This window comes from Anopheles coustani, chromosome 2 (genome assembly GCF_943734705.1).
Source record: "Anopheles coustani chromosome 2, idAnoCousDA_361_x.2, whole genome shotgun sequence".
In the NCBI taxonomy this organism is placed as follows: Eukaryota; Metazoa; Arthropoda; class Insecta; order Diptera; family Culicidae; genus Anopheles; species Anopheles coustani.
This window is the reverse complement of record NC_071289.1, coordinates 16,149,074-16,173,554: the sequence shown is the minus strand read 5'-3', so window position 1 is coordinate 16,173,554 and position 24,481 is coordinate 16,149,074. Positions and strand designations below refer to the sequence as shown.

Below are 24,481 nucleotides of genomic sequence, written 5' to 3'. Positions count from 1 at the left end.
AAACCCCGTAATGGTGCATTTTCTCCGTACCGTACGTTCTCGACGTGAGATAAAAATAAATCCTTCAGCCATTCTAAATTCAAATCACGGGCAACACTCATATCGTTTCGTATTATTGGCGTACGCTATTCCCCCTTCGAAAATGTTGTTGGATAATTTGATCAGCAGGGAGAAACTGGTCCGTTTGGTGGCGATTAATTGAGACATTTAAATATCGGCCTCATGTTTAGAATTGACAAAGCAACAGCTCAAGTAGGCAATGAACGTTTCATTTTCAAAAGTGCTCGAAATCCTTCCAAGCAGGTGCTGAAGAGTGGTAAGAATTTGGTGCTAACCTACTCATAGACCTCCAGCCGTGACTGTCAGTAGCAGCAGCACCACCACAACCACCATCGGAATAGTTATTTAATTAAGTGCGATTTGGATTCTCTTCGCAGCAAATTCGATTTACGACGATGAAACCCGTAATCATGATACCCCCCGCGGAGTCTTTCGCGAATCACATTCAATTGATTCAATTCGTAGCTCGTTACCGCGAGTTTACGTTTCTCCCTACCGTCAACCGGAAAAGCGAGGGCCAACCCTTCACACCGAACTGAGCCGGGGTGTATCATGTTGCGCTTATGTCACCGGAAAAGGAAAAGCCCACCACCCACTGGTTCTAGGAGCGCACACCAGGAGTGCGCACAATCCCCGAACGTCCCACAAGGAAACACCAACCTTTGGCTTTCACTTTCCATCGGCGAAAAAGATCGATCCTTTTTTTCCTTCAAACCATAGGTTATGAGTTGTCTGTATTCATTGCCCTTCTCCGTGGATCCTTCGCAACATTAACACGTTTTATCGGACAAGAATTTAATATAACCTCCTTAGCAGGGAAAAAGCAATAACGCTCAAATTGAGATGATTACCTTTTTACACCGCACAATCAAAAACGACGAGAACCATTGCCAACCAAGCAGGAGATGAATAGGGAAATGTTTAGTGGCGCGGTCACGTGGCGGACGAGCTGTTGCGTGAAATAATATGTTTATTTTCACACCCAATATTTCCGGCGTTTGTCCTTCGCTTTGCTGACAAATTGTAACGTTCTACACCAAACATTGTAACCCCCGGTGAGGCTCATCTCCGACGGTTGCCGTGGAACGGGAATATTTGCGACAACCTTGTACAAGTTTCTGCCACAAAACAACCGACTCGAAGGGTTGGAAAAAATGAAATAACATCCTTCTTCGCGCGCGCGTTCAAGTGTAGATTGTTGCCGGTTGTTTGGGCAAAACATTATCTCAAGCAACGGCACGTGGGCGTGTGGCGGAAGTGGCAGGATAACAGGTCGACACGTCCGGCGCTGCACGAAGGTCACGGTACGCTTGACTTTGACACGTGGTGATGTGTGCAATTGCCAAGAGATCGTGTCGATGATTGTTATTGCGTTTTTCCTTATCCATCTTACGAGCCATGTACAAGCCGAGAATTTATTTATTTAGAACCCACATTTTCCGCCCAAGCAGTACGACCGGAGATCCCTCTTACTTTCATCCGCGGTGATTAGTTGTTTGTTCCTCGGTTGTAACTAAAGAACTAAAGTAAACAAACACGCATCACGACGCGTTCTTTTCGCGTGAGGATGACATCAAAGCAACATCCGAAATTAACAACTTTTCTTGTTTCTTGGGTAAATACAACAAATTGAAGAGTTATCCTTAATGATAATCTTATTTATTACCTAACATTCGTGCACAACAAACATCCAAAACAAACATGAAGCTCTACTTACCATAACAACAAACGTGGATTTCAATTTGTGTATCACCTTGCCACCGATACATTTCACCGATTTCGATGGATTCGTTGTTGGATTTGATTCACTATATTCCACTCTGAAACATATCTGCGTTATTTAAACTGAAAAATGTGGTGTTTTTCAATACGCACTATTTTACCAACTCGACTGGTTAATTGTCCTTGACTGACTGACAATTTCCGACTATGACAGTTGGCAGCACTGCTTTCAGTTGTTTCCCTTGCATTTTGCGCGACGCAACTCAGTGGGCATTGCATATTTTTCACGTTGTTTGTTTGAATTCTGTGTTTTTGGTGTTTTAGTTTGATTATAAACAAAAATCTGCAAGGATGTCCAGTGGTGTTATTTTGGAAATAAAAGAGTTCGGCGAGCTGCTGGATGACGCCGGGCAAAAAGTATCAGTGCAGCGGTTTACGTGGAAAACACAGGCCGGATTGAAGCTGTCGGTGATCAACCTCGATGCAGCAATAATCGAACTCTGCATCCCAGATCGCACATTGCAACTCGATCGATCGGAAAACATTCTTCTTGGGGTGGACACCCTTGAAGAGTATCTACAATTGGATCCGACGCTGATGTGTGCGGCTCGATTCGAGGGTTCGGTTCGCGATCGTACAGCGCAGGAAAACCAGCCACTAAAGCCAGGTGTGGTTGACCGAACGCGTGTCTGGCATCCGTTCGTTGATGGCACACGTCTGCATTTGAGCCTCGAGCAGAGCATCATTGCTACGGTGACGATCACCGTCGAAGCGATGAACGTGGTACGCATCCAGTACCGTACCTCTTGTGCAACCGGTGGCCTCTGCCGCTTAGCACATAGATTTTTGATAAACCTCGCCGGAAGGGATGCAGGACCGGCGGGCACTTACGAGCATGTAGTGCAACTGAACTCGGACCGGTACATCGACAACAAACGCTTCCTCCGCCATGTTTCGGAGAACCTTGCCGATTTGCGGATCGCCCAACACCTCGGTTTGATCCTCTACAACGCACGGAATGCATCTCGAGGAAGCCAAATGGAAACACTCTGCGGCATCTACACCGTGAACAACGCATCGCAGGAAGGTTTCGCTGCCCGGCTCATTCACGCCGGCACCGGACGTGCCATGGAGCTGTACTGCAACTTTCCTTGGCTGTGCTTTTCTACTATGAGCCAGCTACCAGCCGGGCGCGACCAGCTCGTTCCGTTTTATCCTCGCGAAGGGCTCCGCCGAGTTTCACTCGTATTCGACATCGAACGGTTCGTCATGTCCATTGTAGACGTTCTTGAGAAGGAATCGTCGAAGGAAAATGACCAGCGCGCTGTGTGCATTGAAGATCAAGACAAAGAGCAAGCTAAGGATCAGGATGCCGGGGGAAGATTCTGCCGTGACGCTGGACTGCTTTTGTCTCCAATCTCCTGCCCGTTTAAAATTTCCCCATTCCCCTTCCAACACCAAATTCCGACGGAAGCTTCCAGTACACGACCAAACGGTGCTTCGCAGTCTCCAGTTACGTTCGTCGGCCACGTGACACTCAAGTTTGGGATCTGCAAGGACCCAGTAAGAGTTAAGGCAAAAAAGAGTTAGTTAACCTGCCAAGCGAAGAACGAATAGAGTTTGCGAATGCTAGAAAGGATTGGCTAGAGACGTTCCATTTGAAAATCTTTTCGCTTCAATTCAACCTAACATAATATATGTGACAACTTCAAGAATAACCTCCTTTGAATTCAACCCAGAGAATGATGATAAAATTTTCATATAATTAAAATAGTTCTGTTCAACTTCAAACGAAAAGATAGATCGTTTTCTGGTACAAATAAACTGTATCACTTTACCCCTAATAGAAACTTTACAGACTAAATTTATTTAGGAACTAACTATTGGTGAAACTTTCTGACTCTGGAGAAGGTACGGAACAAGACTGATAACATCGTACTTCATTTACTGCATCATACCATATTAACATCTATCGAATACGTAAACAGCCCATAAAAAGTAGCCTTTTTGTATCGCATACTGTAGATGTTGCGTTACATATCGTACCGTAGCGTACGGTAGAGTCGATTCCATAGTACCTTTCAACGACTTACACCGTCAATCAAAATCGGAATATTTGAAATCCCATTTCCTTTTGATCCCCTCCTTTTTAACCCCCTCACGATCTTCCTGCCTCCAAACCAAGGCACGTTTTCACGTCCCCGCAGCATTCATTCAACTGTGGCCTCTGTTAATATTGATGTTGTTTGTATCAACAGTAATAGAAACTCGAAACTCGGGAACTCCGGTTATGCTACATCTTCTTCCGCCAATCCCCAACGATTGAACTAACAACTGTAGGGCACAATATAAAGTTCGTTTCGAAATTGTATGCGAAGTCCATATCACTCTGGGCCAGGATAGCAATAGCATGTTGACGTCGGCGGATCGAATCGAATTCCGGCGCAAACCGAACGAACCCCGGACCTATCGGGGCAGTACCTTCCGGCCAGTTTTTCGGGGAAGGGGAAACCGAAACAGCTTCTACCACACTTTCCAGCATCCTGCTTGTGCCACACGTCTCGAGCCCGGATTATACTCTAGGGCGGATGGCAGGATAGGATCGTGCACATTTTACAATATTTTACCCAATGTGGTGTACGGTGCTGAATGCTTGCAAACAAGGAACGGGCAATCAACACCATTCTTTGGCCCCGGCGGATCGACTGGAACGCCATTCGAACCATGGGTTGGCCACGAAAACCAATAACTTTGTGAAGGTTGTCGGTCGGAGTTTGAGGACCCTTCGCCTCTGGGGCGAGTGTTGCCACTGGACTGGCTGCTGTATTGATGGTATTGGAAAACTTTTGCAATCGGTGTTCAGTGTATGGAATGAGGTGCATAAAGTATAGTCCGCGAAAACCGCGAAAAACGGGTTTCCGAATGCCGATTGTTACCTACTTACAATAAGCGTGGAGGTGAGTCTAGTTTCTCTAGTTTTACATTAGAAATGTTTTCTTTAAGTATGATCCCGTTTTGGTTGTCATTGTACTTTTAACATATTGTTCTTATTGATACTAGTGTAAAATACATTGTTCAGTACACAAATTTGTCGCTTCTAAAAATCCCTTCACAATGAGAAGTCTTCTGACGCTAGAACTCGATAAATTATGTAAACGCTGTAAATTGATTTACCATGTCGATTTACCGTTTTGCCTTTTTCTCTTCGCATTGATTTTTCTTTTTAGAACTCAGTACCTGCGTAAATGGCGCAGTCGCAAGGTTCATTGGGTCGAAAAAGTGTGGCAAACTATCCCACCATTTGTGCCATTTACTACTCCATAGAACGACCCAGGCGAACGCTACGTGACCAGCTGCTTAAATTCTCAGACAATACACTTAGCCATGAAACATTGGACCACTGGAAAGGACTGTTGAAAGCAAAGGAACAGTCTTGACTTTACCGCCAGAATTAAGCGAGTACACCGTGTCCACCGCAAAAAGGATTACCTTCTAGCATAGAAACACAGTTCATCTTCAGCTAGGGTTTTTGAAGATTCGTCAGTTGGTCACAAAAGTTTTATTCTGAAAAGATAAAGGAAAAGAGAGTAATGAAGGGATAAAAAATTGTCAAACAATTAACAGGGGCAGCCTGGCGATTTAAATAGTCACGAATGACGGTGGAATGCTAAACTCAAAATTAATAACAACAATCCCCCGTGCGCTCAGCTGACTAAACTACTGCCGTTGCGCGTTCTTGTTTGATTTACTTTGCCTACCACTTTGGCACCTTCTTGTCGGTGCAGTCTCTTTCATGACTTTTCGTTAAAATTTCAAAATACGAAAGTGAACCGCAACCACCCGCCCGTTTTGAAGCGAATGTTTGTTCCGTCCATATTTGCTGCCGAAAAAGTGCCAGAGCGTTTACTCTCCATGATGGTCGTTTTATAATGTTTGTGTTCGGACCCAACAAAAGCCGTCTGTCTGCCCCAGTTAAATCTTCATCATTTATCATCGCGACAGTACATGTTTGTTTGGCGACGCTAAAAAAAACTGCTCTTTATCAAGCTAAATCTATCCAAATAAGTGCTCAGAATTTGTTCTTTTCGATGTCCGTTATGCAGTTGGAGTATAAGTTTAAAAAGGTCTGTTGAGATGTACAACAGCTGCTTTAACGATTGCATGGTGATGATTTGTCGGCTTCATTCGTGCCAGACAGATTCACCTTTCCCACGGGCTGGGTCTGATGCGCTTCTCACCGAAAGTTTGCTCTTCTACAACAATTGCAAGCCTCAAGCTATTGCGTTTGATATGATTTTCCACTTTACGGCATCGATCCGATTAGTCAAGGGGCACACGGAGTGGATACAATTTAAATAAATATAAATCTTCTCTCATACAAATAGCATCCCTTCTACAGTGACATTTTCCGGGAAAACGAAATTACAAGCCAGCGAGCTTCGGGATTTATTTGCCCAACGGATCACGGGCACAATCCGAAACGGAATCGGCGCTCCGTGGCGCACTCAAGTACAAGCAAATAGCCTCCGGATGTTATGTGACAGATTCATAATCCGAGCAAAATGTTAATGCCCCTATCCGTATCCGGCGCGCGTGTGCCAACAGTCCGAGGGCGAAACGGTACGATCCTTTTATCGTCTTACAATGTTTTGTTATTTACAAGGTACACATCAGCCCGCTCATCATCCACTCAACTCTTTCGCAGCAACATATCTTCAGCATATGCGTTCTACTGTCCCCTCTCCCGGTTACCATCCAGGACTGATGCGTTGAGTGTGTGTTAGAGCATTTCATTTGTTTTCTTATTAACTTTAAGTTGCCCGCAAAAGGATATGAATAATAATTAAATCGTTCTATTTGTTCGCCCTATGTTATTTGTCATACTCAATGAAGGTATGTATTATTTCCAAAAGTATCATTAATCTTGAAATTTATACCTTTTTTTACCTATCATGGAGTTTCGATTGTTGTTTGAAAAATCATTTATTATATGATACTTTTAACAACAAAAGTAGCCTCTTTCAAAAAATTTTCTGAATTTCAATCATGAGATAATCCCAACACACATGCTCCAATCAACGATTTCAATCAATCCAGAGTTCATCGTATTATCTGACACTACTTTATATGTCCTTCCTACGCTCGTTGATTGTTGTTCGAACAACCCTTAGCTCCGCCCGTTTTCGCCAAATCCCTTAACTATCTCTAGTCCTTGACTTTCCTCGAACCAGCAAGTGTTTCCTTCTTATGGCAGCATAAATCGTCGTCCCCCTTCATTTAGGCTGAATCTCCTTTTGTACGCAACAATGTCCAAAGAAAATGACTGAGCAAAACGGGAGGCCGGGAGCTCACGGTAACCATGACATCATTGGTAGATATTATTTTCCCCCTCAATGGTGTCGTTTTTCGGAAAATCTACTCCAAAAAGCCTGCTTCTTATTGCCATTCGAACAATTACGTCGCATTCTTCGTTTCAGCCCCTTTGGACTGCCGAAGGAGTTTATTCTTCACAACAATTCAATCATGTCCAACTGAAGCTCGCCTTCCATCTTTGCCGGGATTCCCCCTATCGTTTGGAAAGCGTCCGAAAATTAATGAATGATGCTCAAGAAGGAAATATCCTTTTGTTGGAAGGACGTTCTTGTTGACTAACATGGCATATTTGATCATTTTGATTCCATTTGCTCGTTTCAATAGAAACTATCTGTCTTGCTTAAGCTACTTGTGTATTTGATTTCATTTTATTTGCCTTTATTAATTTGCTTCACTTTAGTGCTACGAATGTAATAAAATCAAATTTCTGGTGAAATCTGTCGAAAAGAAAATGTTATGGGGTATCACGATATAAAGTATAACATAAAATTATAATGGTTCATACCTTGAATGAGAACTTGGTGAATTCAATTTAGATTACTATTGGGAGGAATATAAATTTTGTGTTCCAATTGGTTGACCATATGCACTAGTAGGTGTGCCTTATTTTATTAATTATAGCGTTGCATTTTCATTTTTATTATTTTTTATATTTACATCTTTTAGTTTTTTGGACTTTCGTTTCACTTCAAAACAGTGGCAGAATTTGGAAAATATGAATAACAAAATATAAAAAACAATGAATTTAAAATCCACCATAAATATCAACGTCTATGTTGTACAACGATAATCAAAAGGAAGTAAATAATGTCATACAAAAAGAAGTGAAAACAAGTTTTCTTTTAAGTAACACTAGTATTGTTACAAATGAGGTTCTTGCTGTTAAAGCTGTGAAAGCTGTGAAAAATTGTCATAATTTTCAATAAATGCTCAAAGCTAGAGAACAAATTATAAAGCATGAATAAGACCAAATTTATTTTCCATATACAATATGGAACGATTTAACTAAAATACTTTACTAATTCTCATGATTTTAAACTTATTTATCCCCCTCGAATGTTTGTGAAAACATTTCAACCAAAGCTTTTTTCGCTTAACCGAACCGAAAAATAAAACCGAATGCACTACTGCCAAGTACACAATGGTGTAATTGGGCATTTGCTCACGGTTGCCACAGAACTTTTCTGTCCCGGATCCCACCCAATACATCCTGCCACCATCACTGTATCCACCAGCCGAATGGTGGTACATTGTTTCATCCTAGGCACAGTACAATGCACGTCGTCCTGGTCCGGTACACTATTGCCGACGGTTAGATCCCGTGCATACGGCCTGCAAGTAGAGCTCCCATTGCCGAACAGAAGAACAAAGCCCTTTTCATTTCCCAGCGTACAAATTATCACATGTCGTCAAATTGAATTACTTCCAACAACGTGCAACCGCTCTAGTGTTCCGCTCTCGGCCGCCCATACCTTCGGGCTCCCTACAGAAGGCCACTTGCCTGGATGGCCGGCAGGACGCGCTATAACTTTACCTATCCTATGACGATGCCAATTCCCGAGTGCCGTCCGTTCGCTGTCTCCGTTGTGGTGTACCGTTTGTTGAATAGTGTAAAAGCTAGGAGTAGTCCTTTACATCCTTCCAAGGTGCCAGGGGGGGGTTGTGTCGCGTCCTGGTCCCATCCTTACCCAGGTTTCAAGCAACGGCTGTAACGGGAGCAAACAAATCAACGGCACTCCGCTAACGAAACGCCGATTCATGTTTTGTGTGACTCCGGTACGCCGGGATGATGGAACCGGCAAAGCACAGGAGTAAAAATGGCTCGACTAGCCTCGTGGATACGCGGACGAAAGAAAGAATCGAATCCTTATGTACTTGTCGCCGATTATAAGGATCAGAACGCACACAAACACTCCCAATCGCTTTCCAAGGACCTTATAGTGATCTCTTTCATTTAACAGAATCTGTTTCACTCCTTCCAAAGGTGGCTGAGGAACACTGGAAAAACGTAAGGACACACCCCTCTATTCGATCGGAAAGGACTTCTACACAGCCACAAATAAGCATGCCACTCATAGACAACACACACACACACAGGCACGCGCGCCGATATCGCTCTCACTTTCATTCGTACGGCTGGCGTAGCGTGGTTTTCCTAAAATAAATGTTTTACTTGCCAAGGAACACAGTTTGTATAACTTTTTTTCCCCGGCTCCATTCCTCCTGGCGGGTAAGTAAAAATTACTTTCTTACGATTGTACGCGCCTTTAATGTGTGTGCGTGTACATGAAGGGGGGATCAAGCGTGTAGGGGAACGATGTTAGTGGGGGTTTCTTCCGCCGACCGCCAAAAGGACGAGAAGTGTGTGAGGAAACGGGAGTCTACGATGACGATGTTGTGTATGACGCACTCGAGCAGGAGAGACCTGATTATTCCATTACAGCCAGAGAGGACAGGACTCGGGCACCGGAGCGGAAGGAGCTTGCTCCCTTGCATGCTACCGCCGGCCATTTTCCATGCGCTGGCATTGGTGCTGCGCACATATAGGTGGCCGTTCCGAAGTGCGAGTGAAATAGAACATGAGCTGTGAACAAGCTGACGCCATTTTTTGTTTCCACATCCTTGCTTCCCGAGTGGAGAAGGGCTCGAGAAAGGCCACCTGGACAAAGGGAAGGCAAGGGTGCATTGGAGTGATTTTGCATGTTTCCGCCAATCCCGTTCCATCCTGCCGAACCGGGGATAGAGTGAACATAGGCCCGAAGGGGGCGGGTAGTACGCGGGTCGCAACCGTCGGGCAGAACGGAAGGAAGTGTGTAGCGCGTGCAAAATTTTCACAATTTTCCACAAAGTTAAAATAACATTTTCATTCTTGCTTTCGTCGGTGCCGGTCGCAGACGTACGGCTGAAGTCGGTCGCTTGTCGCCGTCGTCCTCGACAGCCGTCCGTATTACTACTACTTTTATCACGGTGTCGTTATCCTTTTTGCCGTTTCGTCGGCATCGGAGTATAAAAGTTGATGATTTCGATCTTTCTTGCCCTTCGGATTGTGCAGGAAATTCATAAGTGTAAACTATGTGTACAAGAAGCTTTGTATTAATCTAGTGAAGCAAAGGAAAAATGAAAGAAGTTTTATTAGTGAATTGAAAATAGTTGTACTCGAATTTTTAACTGCAACTGCAATACATCTATTTAGTGAGTGAAAATGTAATTCACGACTTACCGAAACTAAGTGTACACATATTTGTGACAATCCGGGATAATTTTGTGCAAGTCAGAAGGGACCGTTCTTAACAAAATCTTGGGTGTGCCACGAGGATATACCAGAAACTATTTTTTTTAATGATGTGATGTATAATACTGCTTGAACGTTATACATATTTTAAGTGAAACCCCTTTTGTAAAAGTAAAAAGAAAAAGCCCAAAGTGTGAAAAATGATGCACCCTGCTTTGGCCACCCCGTTGGACCTCCGACCATCGGGATTACTTTCCATGAGCAGTAGCAGCAGTGCATCCGCGAACGGTGGTCCCAACCCACACGGGCCAATGAACGAACCGTCGGGACCACCTCAGCTGTACCAGCAGCATCATCATCATCATCACCACCATCACCACCAGCAGCAGCACCCCCATACCCAGTCGGGTGGCCCTTCATCATCGTCGTCGTCGAATCGATCCAGTTCTGGTTCGCGGGCACGACATCGAAGCCGCAGCAGCTCCGGCTCGGAAACCGGCCACCAGAACCCGACGGAGTCGACGGATAACCGTGCGGGAACCCCGTCGGTTGGCAGCGCAGGTGGCGGAAACGGCGGACCCACCGGAGGGAAATCCGGGAACCATCGGTCGCAAAGTCTGGTGAAGCCACCCTACTCCTATATTGCGCTGATCACGATGGCCATCCTACAGTCTCCCCAGAAAAAGCTCACACTAAGTGGAATTTGCGAGTTCATTATGACAAGGTTGGTTGTTGATGAGCGTTACATGGGATGATGGCTCGAGTCCTGGGCATTAGGAACTGGGCATCTATAACTTAAAGTTAATGTTATAGAGTTCGAACAGGGAAAGGATGAACTACCACCATTCTTCAGGAAAAAGGCTAAAGGGGGTTCTGTATTCCCAGACAAAAACTACAATTTAGTAACAACGGACACTAGAAATATTGGAGTACTTATAAACAACAAAGCGTAAAGCGTCTTACATATCAGGAGTTGTGACAGTGAAAGTGTTCAAAGTGTGATCTCTGTTTGAGTCAGTTTGATCATCGATGCCATTAGCGCTACTGATCTTTAACTCCGAATGGAAAAATGACTACCGTACTTCAAGGTGCTTTGTTTCTTGAATTGAAATATTTGGCAACTCTTCATCTTTGGTGTTATGAATGTCGTGGGTCATGTCTTTTAGGGCTTAGTAGACGGCTATTGTGATTCAAACTCACGACGCTGACGGGGTTTTCCAACGATTGTGACGATAATATCTTGATTGCGGATTTCTGCTACTTATAGAAATCTTAAATGTGAAATATGATTTTTTTTTAATAATATCATCCCGTGTTCTCCTCTCCCTTTCACGGTAGGTTCCCTTACTACAAGGAAAAATTCCCCGCTTGGCAAAACTCGATCCGGCATAATCTCAGCCTGAACGATTGCTTTATCAAGATCCCGCGCGAACCAGGCAACCCGGGCAAGGGCAACTTCTGGACACTGGACCCCCTTGCCGAGGACATGTTCGACAACGGGAGCTTTCTGCGGCGCCGGAAGCGCTACAAACGCACGACGCTCGCCCAGAGCATGGCCTTCCCGGGGGTCTTTGGACCGTTTGCCCCCTTCTGGATCCGAAAGCCGGTCCCGGTGATACCAATGCACCAGTTTGGTCCAGCCCACGCAGCTGCTGCTTCCGCCGCCGTGTCGGCTGGATTTGGTACGATTGACAATGGTGGAGGACCGCTGGCGGGACTGGGACCGGGTGGCCGTGGAGGCGACTTTCTTCTCGACAGTAAACTGAACCTGTTCGGTGCCGTCAAGATGGACGACCTGAATGTGGCCATGATGGAGAACAGCGACTTTCTGCAGCGCAATGTAGACAGCCTGAAGATCTCAAGCGCCATGAACAAGTTTTTCCACGGATACCACCAAGGGCAGGGAGTTGGTACAGGGAATGTTGGGCCGATGTCGGTGGACATCTACGACGAGGCAACGCACACCCCGTCCGGGCTTAGTATACATCCGTGTAATGGGTCGCTTGGACGAGAGTCCTATGGACCATACGGTAGTCACAAGGGTTCGGGAGGGATTACGTTGCATTCCAACCAGGACGACGCACCCAATGGTGACCGAAGGACGGCCGACTATCACGATGGAGAACAGATCAATGGAGACCTTGACCTCTCCAGCGACGATCGGATCGACGTCGAGAGCGAGGACGACTACAAATCCTCCACGGAACGCTACCACGAGCTGCTTTTGGATGGTCGGAGGTCTATCCCGACGCCAGTGACGGCTCATCCTCATCATGCTCCATCGTCCGCCTCTCCTCCTCCCGTTGTACCTGCTTCTGCTCCTCTTGGACCACCACCGCTGCGTGTACCATCGACAAACGGTCCCGCGGGTGACTACTCTTCACCACACTGCAGCCCTTCACGGCCAATTCGAGATTCCGACGATTACTACATCGAAGAGGACGAGCAGTCCGATATGGCAAGCAGCAGTGGTGGCTCTCTGCCGGAGGAGTCCCGGGGGCCAACTAAGGAATTTCAGCGACAACTCTACGGCGACCACCAAGGGGCAGCACATCAGGAGATGTCGACCGGCCCAGGCAATGCACCGGAAGCGGACCGCCCTCCGTCCGGATTCGGTGGCGAAACAACGAAACTCTTCGATAGCATCGAGGTCGGTGGCTTTACGGCACGGAAACGCAAATATGGCAACACGAAGGGTTTCAGCATAGAGAACCTCATTGGGTGTAACGTGGAGGACAGATGAATGGAAGTGGACGGTGACTCGCAATACGCTCCGCGATGTAAAGACAGAAGAAAACAAACCAAAGAATCCGATCCCCGTGCTTAAATCATGTGTAAATAGTAGATGTGGGTAACGATTAGCAGACCGCAGGGACGCTCTAATGTAGAAATTAGGCGTATCGTTTGTTTTTAGTTATTAGGTAAAGTTTTACAAACCACACGAGAGACCGACAAATCTATGGTCTTTACGTTCGTGGAAACCAAAACTAGCAACATGAGGCAAGAAAGTCCTACGCGTGTCTAAATAAAACTGCAGTCTATTTTAATACTTTGGATCTTGAAGTCCAAGAATGGTAGTCTGACGAAATCCTACGAAATCATTTATTTTATAAATTTCATGTGCGGTAAATCAGATACTCATTTTTTCCAACAAACGCTCCTCTTGACAAGCTTCATGTAGTGTCCTTAATGTGTCCCGAAAATTGTATGCAACAAAAACGATTCCATAATTATATGTTTTGTTACAAACCATGCGTAATTCTTTTCTCTTCCTAATCAATGTTGGTAATTTTTGAATATTTTGCCTTTAACTATCTTCCAATTTAGACGCCTGTTTTCCTGCTGTTGTTCTTCGCAAACATCTTTTGAGCCATGCTTAAATTTCCGTTACGAAAAACCCTCTCCGGAGGGACATTTGTCGTATGGAAACCGCCAGCATTTCGGGTATAATTTTTAACCTTCCATGCAGGAATGAGCTTCACCCCCACCGGGACGACACTGTTATCTCCCTCTAGTATAGTCTGTACGCCACATGTAAGACACGTGGTGGAAGCTGAGTTTTGACTCATCGAACCGGGTAAGGTCACCGCCGCCGAGCGGAAGTTTCCTCGGACCAGCTGGGTCGTCGAGTCGCCTATCGCCGATGACTGGGCCTTCTGCCAACGGCCAAGTGCACCGACCAGTTGATTCCGTATCTGGCAGACGTCCTGGGTGGACGCTTTCGCTTCCAACCCTTTCACCAGCTCGTATTGGACCGTTTTCATGGTTTCCTCCAGCGCGTACTGCTCTTCCCGCACCTGGGTTACGAAGTTGGTCAACTCGCGAAAGCCACTGTTGAATTCTTCGTACGTGACGTGCTTGAGAAGATCCGTTATTAACGCTCGATGATCCAGCCCCATCTGAACGACTAATTTATCCGCTTTTTCATTTGATAGATAGTTCATTTTGTCGGAGACGGTTCGCAACTCGCCGCTGATGACGTTCAGTGCTTTATCACTCCGCTGAAGCAGTCTCTCAAAATCTTTTGCTTTGGCGTCGTTTCGATCGATCCCTTTCTTTATGCTGGAGAAGTTCCACTCGTAATCGGAAACGAGCATTCCAAGGCAGTGCATATCCTTTTCGAGTTTACTAACCTTTGGTTCTTGGTCACGAAAACGCTTCGCAAGGTCATCCAAAGCGCCGGCTAGCTTCAGAGTGTCATCATATTGGTTTTGGCAGCGTATCTTCAATGCAAGCACTTCCAGTTTGACGGTTTCTAAGTGTTTTTTGCAGCCTTCCATTATTGCAACCAAATCAGGCAGTGAATAGCGAAAACCGTCTTTAGGTGAAATTTCAGTTGTTTCAAGAGGTAAGTTGAGTTTCTTTGAGCAGTCATTCTTCTGGGAACCATCCAGAGTATGATCAGAAACTGGGTTGTCTACATTTTGATTCACACTTGTTTCTATGTGTTTTATTGTTTCCGTATCACCACAGTACTCTTCGTTACACTTTCGTAAGGAGGAACTTGTCGACATCGAAGAAGTTGATTTCACGTTAAAATCTGAGCTTCGTTGTGATGTACTCGTTGAGCTGCTAGGAATACTGATACGTGGGCCAGCATCCACTCTTTTGGAAGACTCAATTTTATCATTTCTCGGTGACATTTCCCGTTCTTGGCCTTTACCAGATGAGTCCTCATCGTGAAATCGTTTATCAATTCTTTCAACATCTTCCTTCGAGATGTGGGATGTAGGAAGCTCAATATCCTTGATATCTGCAGAAATTTCGTCACACGATGTGTTTTTACTACACTCTAGAAATCTAGTTCCCTCGGTTTCAGTTTTCCCACTCAACGAATCTTCAGACTGCTTGTTTGTCTTTTCAATTGATGATGAACTGGAATATTGTTCGGAAGCGGTCCTCTTGGAACATGGATATGAAAAATCCGAAGCAATACCTTTGTCCTTCCGGTCGTCTTCATAACGTGCATAGATAGCGATGAAGTTTTCCAACAGTTTGTATAACTCCGCTATATTCATAGATCCTTTTCCAGCACATCCAAACGATGCCTTTAGTTGATTTTTTAACTCCAGAGCGGAAACGACACCATCTTCGTTCGAAGAACCCATTTTCAGCACGTTTAAATCTGTCAAACGGAGTTTTTTTTATTGTTCCATTGCCTACTTTTCACTTTCACTCATTGTCGTTATGAAAACAAGCTAAGAATGAAACCTAGCAGTTTTTGAGCAAAGTCGAATAAAAATACAAGCATCTAGTATAGGGTGATATTACAACATGATTGCTCTCCAACACAATATTTTCACGAAGGTTCAAAGTGGAGAACAATAGCTCGGAGTAAAGATTATTGCATATCGTGCATGCAAATGCACCCTGCAGCGAACAATCAAATCTCACCAGAACCCACTGTCAGACGTCGCGATAGATGGACAAAAGACGAATCCACCGGTGCTTGCTACTATCCGTGGTCGATTCGGATTAAGTGAAACCGACCGACCACCGACTGCGAATGGAGTGGAGCTAAATAACACCGGGATAATGACGCAAACCCGCAACCATAGCCCGAAAGTTGACGGAAGCAAGCAACGTTTGTCAAGGAAACGGTCCGTTTGGGTGCTCCGCGAACCCCGTGGTGACTATTGCTTCCACGACCAATATCATCCTGACGACCCTTTTCCAAATAATTCTATAATCCCTCCTTTGGTATCATCCAATGCCCCTGTCGATTGAGAGGCGGGAGTGCAACGTGAGCGTAAAACTTGATTGTTATTTAAATTACACTTCAATTAAACGCTCGACTGCAGATCAAAATATTTTTCCTATCGCCGTGCCTCAGTTCAGCTCAATGCGGATACGGATTACGCCATTATCGACAGGGTCTTCCGCCCTGTGGTTGCTTTCGGTTTTCTGGGCCTTCTTTTTTATCTCGGTTATTCACCTAATCCTTGAACACTCCTGCCGGTTTCAGTGACATCTTTGATGTCCTATGTCTCTCTATTATAGAAAACATGCTACGGAGTTATGGAGATTGCAGATTGAACTAACCTTGTAAACTTACATAATTGTATTAAAAATACATTAATTGTTAATTTTTAAAGGCATTGAAAGCTTAGAAGAGCACATAGGAAATGTATGTAGTAAAAAACTTAATAAGATTTGAGATTATAATATTTTGATGAAAGATATTTCATTGTTCGGAGAGATAACCGAACAGGTCAAAATCTCTAAAATTAAAAAAAAAATATATATTTCATTGTTTTTCCAGCAAACAGAGAAACAACATTATGTCAAACGAATAATCATTTATTTTGATATGAGAAAAAAACATTCGTACCACAAATAATCTAATACTAACGTTCTGAATACAACCAAATAACCCAAAACTTTTACCAAAAAACCATCCATACAATATGTTGCAGCTGCCGCTAATCTGCAATTGACTTATCATGCCTTAATAGACAAAATGTAGGCTGCAACATATTGCAAGTTTATCCTTATTAATATACCTCCGCGCCACCAGCCTGATACTTATCAACCACCAACAAACCGCAATAAATTGTTTTGGTCTATTCGCACCCCTGCTCAAAATGTGGCCCGATATATCACCACGAAGGGATTTGAATAATTCAAGATCAGCAGGACCCGAATAGACCGTTGAGCTATGAGGATGAAAAGTAATTTGTCATTTCGATCGTTCAGCAGTAAAACCGACTATTGCAACCAAATGGTACCGTCGAAATCCTTTTCCGAATAGTAAACATCAATCCCGTAAATATTCACCGTGCTCAAGCATGGGTGTCCCATGGTAATGACGATGATAATCCGTGAAATATCTCCGCACACTTGCTGCACAATCCCCGCGTGTGCAGTGGAGTGCGCCACTTCATTGTTGCCATCAATACTCTCGTCCTTTCCGGGACCACTTTCGCTTGTTGATTATAAGCACCCGCTTTTGATTCGCTGTTGGCGGGTAGAAGATGAAATGGTGCCTTTTTGCCAACACGCTCGAAGGACCGATTCTTTGTGGACAAAAGGATTACGGGCGGAAATAAACAGAACTCACCTCATGATGCTCGGCTCGCAGATGCACTTTTAGCTGCTTCGCATCCCAATGCATGTGGCAAGGTTTGAACTGCAACGTCTCCACAGTCACATAATCCGGTCGCTAATGCTACACCATCGTTTGTTTACACTTGTGCTTCGCATCAACCATTAATTATTCATCTGGATTATCGGAGCAGGTCCACAAATGAAAAAAGCGCCGGCATCGGTTGCAATCTTTCACAAAGGATTTTCCGGTCGACCATCCGGATGGATACTGCCTTGGCAAAAAGTGCGTAGCTAACAACACGTACCTCATAGCACCATTGTGAAGTGTTTATCGTTTTAATAGCCGAGTTCGAACAGTGGCGAGTTTTACTAAAATTCAGGAGTTTGGTTTTTTTAGTTGTTTTCCTTTCAATAATGGTTTAATTATTTTTTGTAATCTCTGGGATTCCACTAGGAAATCCATAGTGCGACCAGTTTTTGACAGCTCTACATCTTTAGCCGCTCTATATAAACCTTGTGCTGTCAAACAAAGGATCAAAACAAGGTGCTTTCCGAAGCCTATTTGCAGTTATCGTTTCGCCATCAAACTACTGAAAACATCATCACGAAATCTACAGAAAGAATCGTTCGCGAAACGCATACCGGCCGAGGGCAGTAATTCAACTTGATCGGCACAACTAGTTCCGCCACGAAATGAGTCAACCCGCCGAAGAAAAGATGGATGTCGATAGTGATGGAGTGTCGGCAACCGCTAGCACATCCTCATCGTCAACATTGGCTGCGGTACCAACGGTGGCCCCATCAACATCAAAAGCATCCGCATCTCCGACACCATCGGCCGTGCCGGCTGTCGCTGGGAACAGTGGCCTGGGGGGCAAACCTGCTCATGAAGGCAAAAATGTGATGGCCAGCAGTGCCACGGTGCCGTCGGTAACATGCTCACTGCATCCACTAGTTATCATGAATATTTCCGACCACTGGACGCGCACTCGGGCGCAGAGCGGAAACAAACCGCTGGCTTTAGGGGCGCTCATCGGTAAGCAAAAGGGGCGCAATATTGAGGTGATGAATTCGTTTGAGCTCAAGTATCACACACTCGACGACGATGTGATTATCATGAAGGACTACTACCGCGTTAAGGAAGAACAATGTAAGTTCGCTAATATTGTTGCGGTGCCCTGGTCATTTGCCTGATTTACTTTTGCCTTTCCTCTCTTTGCGCGTACAGACAAGCAGGTTTTCAGTGATCTAGATTTTCTTGGATGGTATACCACCGATGCACGTCCGACGGAAAAACATATCAGCATTCATAAGCAGATATGTGAAATCAACGAATGTCCTATTATGCTCCTTTTAGACCCGATTAGTAGGAATATGAACGTAAGTAACCATCTTTGCTATGATCTACCGCTCCCCACACTGCATGTTAGCTTGTTTTCTTCTTTTGCAGCAACTGCCAATTTCACTGTACGAGTCTGTGATCGACATAGTGCAGGGTGAAGCTATGATGCTGTTTGTGCCGCTCAGCTACACACTCGCGACGGAGGAAGCGGAACGCATCGGCGTCGACCATGTGGCTCGCATGTCGACGAACGATTCGGACGAAAACTCCACCGTAGCCGAACATTTGCTAGCCCAGTACAGTGCGATTAAGATGCTAAATTCACGAGTAAAGATCGTGTTGGCGTACATGAAGGCCGTTGAAAGTGGACAGCTTGAACCGAACCAGGAAATATTGCGTATGGCCTACTCCCTGAGCCGCCGCTTACCCGTCGTACAGAATCCGTCGTTTAAGGAGGAGTTTTACACGGTAAGAGAACTGGTTAGTGATAAAATGAGTTAAACAAATATAACGCTCCTTTTTTTCGTGTTCCTTACAACTTTCAGCAATCGAACGATGTCGGACTGATCACTTACCTTGGGGCACTGACAAAAGTTTCGAACGACATGAACCAGTTGGTGAATAAGTTCAACGTCCTGTACGATCGCCAAGGAATGGGCCGACGTTTGCGGGGTATTTTCTTCTAAGCTATCCCGCCGATCAACAGCAACGGACCTTTCTCGTCTATCACACTCTACTGTCTTGAATTACCCAACTGTTTTTATGTTCCCTTCAATCTTTCGTTTTATTACAAACTTGCTCCCAAAACTGAACGCGAACAGTGATCGCAGCGTGGTTAAATAAAAACTTTTTGAGTTTAAAGCCACTCTTTGCAGATCGTAGTTGGGTCTTGAAAGGAAAGAAAACCTCAGGCTCGGGATCTCGACGGGCTCCTACTTCCTCGTCACCGACGCACCAGCGGCTTTATCTTCGCCTTCTTCATCGTCGTCCTCCTCATCATCATCATCGTCGTCGTCATCATCATCGTAATCATCGTCGGAGGAGCTATCCGAATCTTCGTTGTACTGATCGTCGTGCCTACTGCGGTAAGCCGTGTATTCATCGTCGTACACGTAATCCTCATCTTCTCCTTCGTCATCCAGGCGCTTGCGACCATACTTGTGGCTACGAACTAAAATGACAAAAGCAAATTATGTTACAGAGCACCATTTTTGCGCTTTGTTCTAACGATAACTTACCCGACATGCTGAGGTCCTTCGTTTGACTCGTCTCGTAGTTGCACTTGGGGCACGGAATCGGCTTATTCTTCTCGTACTTAAACCCTTTCCGGCGGATATGATCATCACAGTAGCAGGTCTTGCAGCGTAGGCACGAGTACTGGCCCAACTTGTTGCACGACTGGCACTTGTACGATTCTGACTCCAGCACCTGACACGAAGCCTGATGTTCGAACTGATCGTCCTCGCACAGGAAGTTATTGCAGAAGCTGCACTTATACATACGCCCCCCGTGATCCCAAACGCCTCGCTCGCACTCGATGCAAACTGCATCCATCAGTGGACATACGCAGGCATGCGACTGCAAACACTTTCGGCCATGGCAGATCCACGCCTCGCAGTGATCACAGATGGCACCAACCATCTGCAGCCCGGTGGTAAATACGCCCGGATGCTTCACCACACAGTCGCCCGTCTTCAGCATGCACTTCTGCTTGCCGCACTGTGCACAGATCGGCAGCCGTTGGACACTCTGACAGAAATAACAGAATGCGCGAGATTTCTGCTTCCTATTGTGATGGGAACGAAAGTACAAGAACAGATTAAACCTGGAAAGGCTTATTTACCCTTTTAGCTGCTACGATACGTACTTGCCACATTTCTCGCAATCCATAGCAACATTGCACGGTTGCTCCGGTAGCTGCGACTCGCGGTTCCGGATCTCCTTCTGGCGCAGCTTCTGCTTCTCTGCCTTCTTCCGTTGACCCGTCTTTTTCTTCGGCATCTTGAGCTGAGCCCTAGGGGCAGAGGGCTGTTCTTCGAAACGGGCAGAAATCGAACGGGATGCCCGATCTTTTTTGTGCAAATCAGTGCTGCACCACCATTATCCAATCGATGCAACCAAAGAGGAAGCAACTGTGTGGAAAGGTAATGGCAAAAACAGCAACACCAACAACGCCTGTTGATGGTTGTCGCAAATGTCACTAAAACAAGTGACGTTTTGTACCGTCAAAAACGGAAGACAGAAATATTGGCGGGGAATTAAAACTCTTCCGGCGCAAGGTTTCACATGTTTATTTTGTTTCATTTGACCTAATTGTGATTCTGTAATTTTTATAAAAGTTTGTTGTAGTTACGGTCGAAAAATGGCCAATAGCACGAGATCAGAAACTTTTCAGCTGGGTGGCGAAAAACGCAGAGACACAATCGACTGGACGGAGTATTTCATGGCGATGGCTTTTTTGGCTGCAAAGCGAAGCAAAGATCCCTCGACCCAGGTCGGTGCCTGCATCGTCAACGAGGACAAACGTGTCGTTGGCATAGGCTACAATGGGTTTCCCACTGGCTGCAGTGATGATGAATTCCCATGGTCAAAATCATCGACCGATCCGCTTGAAACGAAGTACCTGTACGTATGCCACGCCGAGGTGAACGCAATTCTCAACAAAAACAGCAGCGACGTAAAGAACTGCACCATGTACGTGGCCCTATTTCCGTGCAACGAGTGTGCCAAAATAATCATACAGTCCGCCATCCGAGAGGTGGTGTACATGAGCGATAAGCATGCCCACAAAGATCACACGATCGCTGCGAAAAGAATGTTCGATGCCGCCGGAGTAAAGTACACCCAGTACAAACCCCGGCATAGTCGGATAGTGATTGATTTTACGGAGATCGACTGGGACAGCTTGAATCAACTACCGGCAACCCCACAGAAGGGTGACGTGACGAGGAATGGGCATGGTGGGGGCATTTGAATTTGGCTAAGTTCTCTTTAAAATGCTACATCACCCGGATTGACCAATCCACCTTATTTATTGTGACACTGAAACAGCACACAGTTTTTTTTTTGGCAATAAAACACCTGGTACTATCGAAATTAAATATATGTAGTTTTTATTCCTACTAACACGTCCGCAATTCTTAACGACCATAAGGTTTTTTCGTCACCATCTTTTTGATGACTCCCTTCGCCGAACGGATGACCTGGCGCCGTTCTTCTTTGTGCTTTTTCAGCATCTGTTGGCGCGAACGGTCCCGTTCCTGATCAGTTTTGTTACCCTTCTTTCGGTCGGGCAACGTAAAGGTTATTTCCCGTCTGCCAATGCCATTGTCGAACTGGACGCTTGTCGTATTATGCTCCAGTTTGGTCACCCGTTTGCCAAGTGACACACTGCAAAAGAAAAGATGTTATTACGTTAATGTTTTCGTGAGGAAAAGTACATCCATTAGTATACATACGATTGAATTTGCCTCGATGGTTGCATGATGTTAAAGTTGGCCCCTTCCTCTACCGACAACGAGAACTCTCCATTGCTTTTATCATCCTGCTGCATTGGGGGCGCCGATGGTTTCCGCACAAAACTTTCGCTAGTTACCTTTTTACTACCACCGTTCTTGCTACTAACCGGCGGCTCTACATTATCGATTTCTTCGTCCGATTCTTTTTTCTCGTCCTCCGATTCACTCTCACTCTTCTCACTGTACAGATCATCATCGGTGCTCTGTTGCTTTTCATCGTCATCTCCGGGCCCTTCTAGGACCACGTTTTCCTTTCGTCGAGCTTTATCACGCTCCACACGCTTCAGTACCATACTCAGGATACGATACTCGTTCGCCTCCTTGTCGATCTCAAAGTCCGGATTCTCGAACATGGTTTTGAAGCGTTCGTCACTGAGCACACCCTTCGCAATTGCACTTCGCTTGGCGTTGCTCATATGCTCCTCTTCCATCAGCTGCTGAGCTAGCTCCTTGTTTACCTCCGGTAGGGCCGTCTTCAGCTGGATACGAGCAGGACGAGCCGCTTCAATATGCTTGCGAATTTTCTCCTTGCGGAACCCATCAAAGACAAACGTCTCCGAGACGGATTTCGCTTTGTTGTAAAGTCGAATGTCGATGAAGAAGCTACAAAAATTGACACAAAACCCGAATTAATAGAGCCAACAAACCACAAGTGAAAGGAATTCACGTTGAAAACATACCCATGCATGTAGGCACGCAGCATTCGGGTTCCCTCCAAATGGTCCAGCTTAAGTTCTGCAAGCTCCTGCTTGGTGATGAACTTGTAGTCATCGTACACATTCTGGACCGCTTCCGAATCCATTTCCTCCACCAGATTGTCCAAGAATGAACACCACTTGGGTGCTGGCCCTTCGATGGGGACGTAATACGGTAGCATCTTGGTGTCCTCTTGGGCGAACAGAAACAACCCACTGCCCGGATAGTGCGCAAAGTCGTTGAAATTGCTAACGGCCTCGATGCAAGCCTTCTGCTTGAGGGTCGTTTCGTCCCAAATCTTCAGCATAGCACTATCGAGCGAGTAGACGGACTTTTGTTCCGGCTGGAATCGTATCTTTTTTATCGGCAACTGGTTTAGATGATCCTTCACAGCGAGCGGATTTCGAGCTCGAATGTCGTACAGCAAGACGTGTCCGGTTGACGTTCCGGCCGCTATGGTGAGCCCGTTCTTGAACTCGAGCGCCGTCACTGATGCTACCTCTTTCGTATTTTGTAAACCAGCCGCCACATCCAACGTGCCAACGCAACTCCTATCCCGATGGTCCCACGCTTCCAGTGTACCTTCCTGAGTGCCCGCGCAGATCAGTTGATGCTCAGGGTTCACGGTGATGGAGTCGATTGCGCTAGCCGAGGAGTTCGTGTAGGGTAGCAGAAACTGGCCCCGCTCCAGATTTAACCTGTAAATGTCGGGCGATGCTCCGACAACCAGCAAATCGCATGACGGCTTGTGGTACACCAGGTCTCGTCCGAAACAAGGCACACGCAACCGATAATGTCGACCGTGGGCAGCATGTATCTCTACGTATCGGTCCGCATGCAGGAAGACCACCTTGCCGTAGTCATCGGAGAGAATGGCAAACTTTTCCACCTCCGAATCGAAGCAGCGCTCGAACTTCTGCGACAAATTGCAAACTTCGAAGCACTTGACGCGCGGTTTGTATGTTCCGGTGGCCAAGATGTACTGCCCATCTGGGGAGACCGCAATGCAGGACGCCACACCGGGCATATCGAAGTCTTGGATCAGCTCGATACGCCGGTCGTTGTCCGCGTGTTTCTTTGAGGCATTTTTTTGTTTCCTATTTGATAGCCACTACAAATCGAGCAATAACGTGGACATTAGACAAGTGTATCACACTTCGACATGGTGGGGCATTGTACTTACTTCTGGGACGGACTTGCCACCGCTGAGGTTGTAAATTTTAACGTTGTTTATATCGGTCACGAGCATTTTCGGACATTGATTTGGTTATTTCTGCGCCAACAACAGAGAACACCGACTACATGCGTGATGCACGATATAAAACGATGAAGCACGTTGTAAACATGTCAACTATCCTCCATGACAACCAAGGTTCATATATATGAAGATAGCTTGTATTGCAAGGTATGGAAAAAATATGCATGAGTAGCAAATGAACTGAGATTTTGATCAACTGTGTAGAGAAAAATGGAAGAATTGAGATAGAAAAA

General features: G+C 45.5%; 6 protein-coding genes across 7 annotated transcripts; 4 read left to right on the top strand and 2 right to left on the bottom strand.

The window, feature by feature from the left end:
- Positions 1–2,133: 2,133 nt before the first annotated feature.
- Positions 2,134–3,372, top strand: LOC131263984 (uncharacterized). The gene has a single exon (XM_058266276.1). It carries the CDS (start codon positions 2,134–2,136, stop codon positions 3,370–3,372), a length of 1,239 nt encoding a protein of 412 aa, XP_058122259.1.
- A 7,218-nt stretch (positions 3,373–10,590) lies between these two features.
- On the top strand, positions 10,591–13,332 carry LOC131265598 (fork head domain-containing protein FD3-like). The gene is made up of 2 exons (XM_058267884.1): positions 10,591–11,111; positions 11,726–13,332. The coding sequence occupies exons 1-2, from the start codon at positions 10,591–10,593 to the stop codon at positions 13,128–13,130; spliced, it is 1,926 nt and encodes a 641-aa protein (XP_058123867.1). The 3' UTR covers positions 13,131–13,332.
- Positions 13,333–17,973: 4,641 nt separating this feature from the next.
- LOC131265745 (COP9 signalosome complex subunit 6) lies at positions 17,974–19,637 on the top strand. 2 transcript variants are annotated; one of them, XM_058268052.1, is made up of 5 exons: positions 17,974–18,201; positions 18,298–18,584; positions 18,663–18,814; positions 18,885–19,244; positions 19,322–19,637. In XM_058268052.1, the coding sequence occupies exons 1-5, from the start codon at positions 18,128–18,130 to the stop codon at positions 19,460–19,462; spliced, it is 1,014 nt and encodes a 337-aa protein (XP_058124035.1). In that variant the 5' UTR covers positions 17,974–18,127; the 3' UTR covers positions 19,463–19,637. The 2 variants fall into 2 exon arrangements, with proteins under 2 accessions (XP_058124035.1, XP_058124034.1); XM_058268051.1 differs by having other exon boundaries at positions 17,974–18,584.
- Positions 19,546–20,964, bottom strand: LOC131265746 (zinc finger protein 330 homolog). The gene is made up of 3 exons (XM_058268053.1): positions 20,644–20,964; positions 20,015–20,562; positions 19,546–19,947 (listed from the first exon to the last, which is right to left on the bottom strand). The coding sequence occupies exons 1-3, from the start codon at positions 20,775–20,777 to the stop codon at positions 19,709–19,711; spliced, it is 921 nt and encodes a 306-aa protein (XP_058124036.1). The 5' UTR covers positions 20,778–20,964; the 3' UTR covers positions 19,546–19,708.
- Positions 20,965–21,000: 36 nt separating this feature from the next.
- LOC131265747 (deoxycytidylate deaminase) lies at positions 21,001–21,871 on the top strand. The gene has a single exon (XM_058268054.1). The coding sequence runs from the start codon at positions 21,139–21,141 to the stop codon at positions 21,748–21,750; it is 612 nt and encodes a 203-aa protein (XP_058124037.1). The 5' UTR covers positions 21,001–21,138; the 3' UTR covers positions 21,751–21,871.
- Positions 21,844–24,297, bottom strand: LOC131265744 (nucleolar protein 10). The gene is made up of 4 exons (XM_058268050.1): positions 24,174–24,297; positions 22,975–24,101; positions 22,235–22,897; positions 21,844–22,166 (listed from the first exon to the last, which is right to left on the bottom strand). The coding sequence occupies exons 1-4, from the start codon at positions 24,237–24,239 to the stop codon at positions 21,917–21,919; spliced, it is 2,106 nt and encodes a 701-aa protein (XP_058124033.1). The 5' UTR covers positions 24,240–24,297; the 3' UTR covers positions 21,844–21,916.
- Between the last annotated feature and the right edge of the window lie 184 nt (positions 24,298–24,481).

What these genes read in the sequence shown, in the direction of transcription:
- LOC131263984 (XM_058266276.1), top strand. Translation starts at nt 2,134, where the DNA reads ATGTCCAGTGGTGTTATTTTGGAAATAAAAGAGTTCGGCGAGCTGCTG.
- LOC131265747 (XM_058268054.1), top strand. Translation starts at nt 21,139, where the DNA reads ATGGCCAATAGCACGAGATCAGAAACTTTTCAGCTGGGTGGCGAAAAA.
- LOC131265745 (XM_058268051.1), top strand. Translation starts at nt 18,128, where the DNA reads ATGAGTCAACCCGCCGAAGAAAAGATGGATGTCGATAGTGATGGAGTG. An exon ending in CCGCGTTAAGGAAGAACAAT is followed by an intron (nt 18,585 to 18,662) that starts GTAAGTTCGCTA and finishes TTGCGCGTACAG; the next exon opens with ACAAGCAGGTTTTCAGTGAT. An exon ending in TTAAGGAGGAGTTTTACACG is followed by an intron (nt 19,245 to 19,321) that starts GTAAGAGAACTG and finishes TACAACTTTCAG; the next exon opens with CAATCGAACGATGTCGGACT.
- LOC131265598 (XM_058267884.1), top strand. Translation starts at nt 10,591, where the DNA reads ATGCACCCTGCTTTGGCCACCCCGTTGGACCTCCGACCATCGGGATTA. An exon ending in TGCGAGTTCATTATGACAAG is followed by an intron (nt 11,112 to 11,725) that starts GTTGGTTGTTGA and finishes CTTTCACGGTAG; the next exon opens with GTTCCCTTACTACAAGGAAA.
- LOC131265746 (XM_058268053.1), bottom strand. Translation starts at nt 20,777, where the DNA reads ATGCCGAAGAAAAAGACGGGTCAACGGAAGAAGGCAGAGAAGCAGAAG. An exon ending in GATTGCGAGAAATGTGGCAA is followed by an intron (nt 20,563 to 20,643) that starts GTACGTATCGTA and finishes CCATCACAATAG; the next exon opens with GAAGCAGAAATCTCGCGCAT. An exon ending in GAAGGACCTCAGCATGTCGG is followed by an intron (nt 19,948 to 20,014) that starts GTAAGTTATCGT and finishes TTGTCATTTTAG; the next exon opens with TTCGTAGCCACAAGTATGGT.
- LOC131265744 (XM_058268050.1), bottom strand. Translation starts at nt 24,239, where the DNA reads ATGCTCGTGACCGATATAAACAACGTTAAAATTTACAACCTCAGCGGT. An exon ending in GTGGCAAGTCCGTCCCAGAA is followed by an intron (nt 24,102 to 24,173) that starts GTAAGTACAATG and finishes CTCGATTTGTAG; the next exon opens with TGGCTATCAAATAGGAAACA. An exon ending in CCATCGAGGCAAATTCAATC is followed by an intron (nt 22,167 to 22,234) that starts GTATGTATACTA and finishes TTTCTTTTGCAG; the next exon opens with TGTGTCACTTGGCAAACGGG.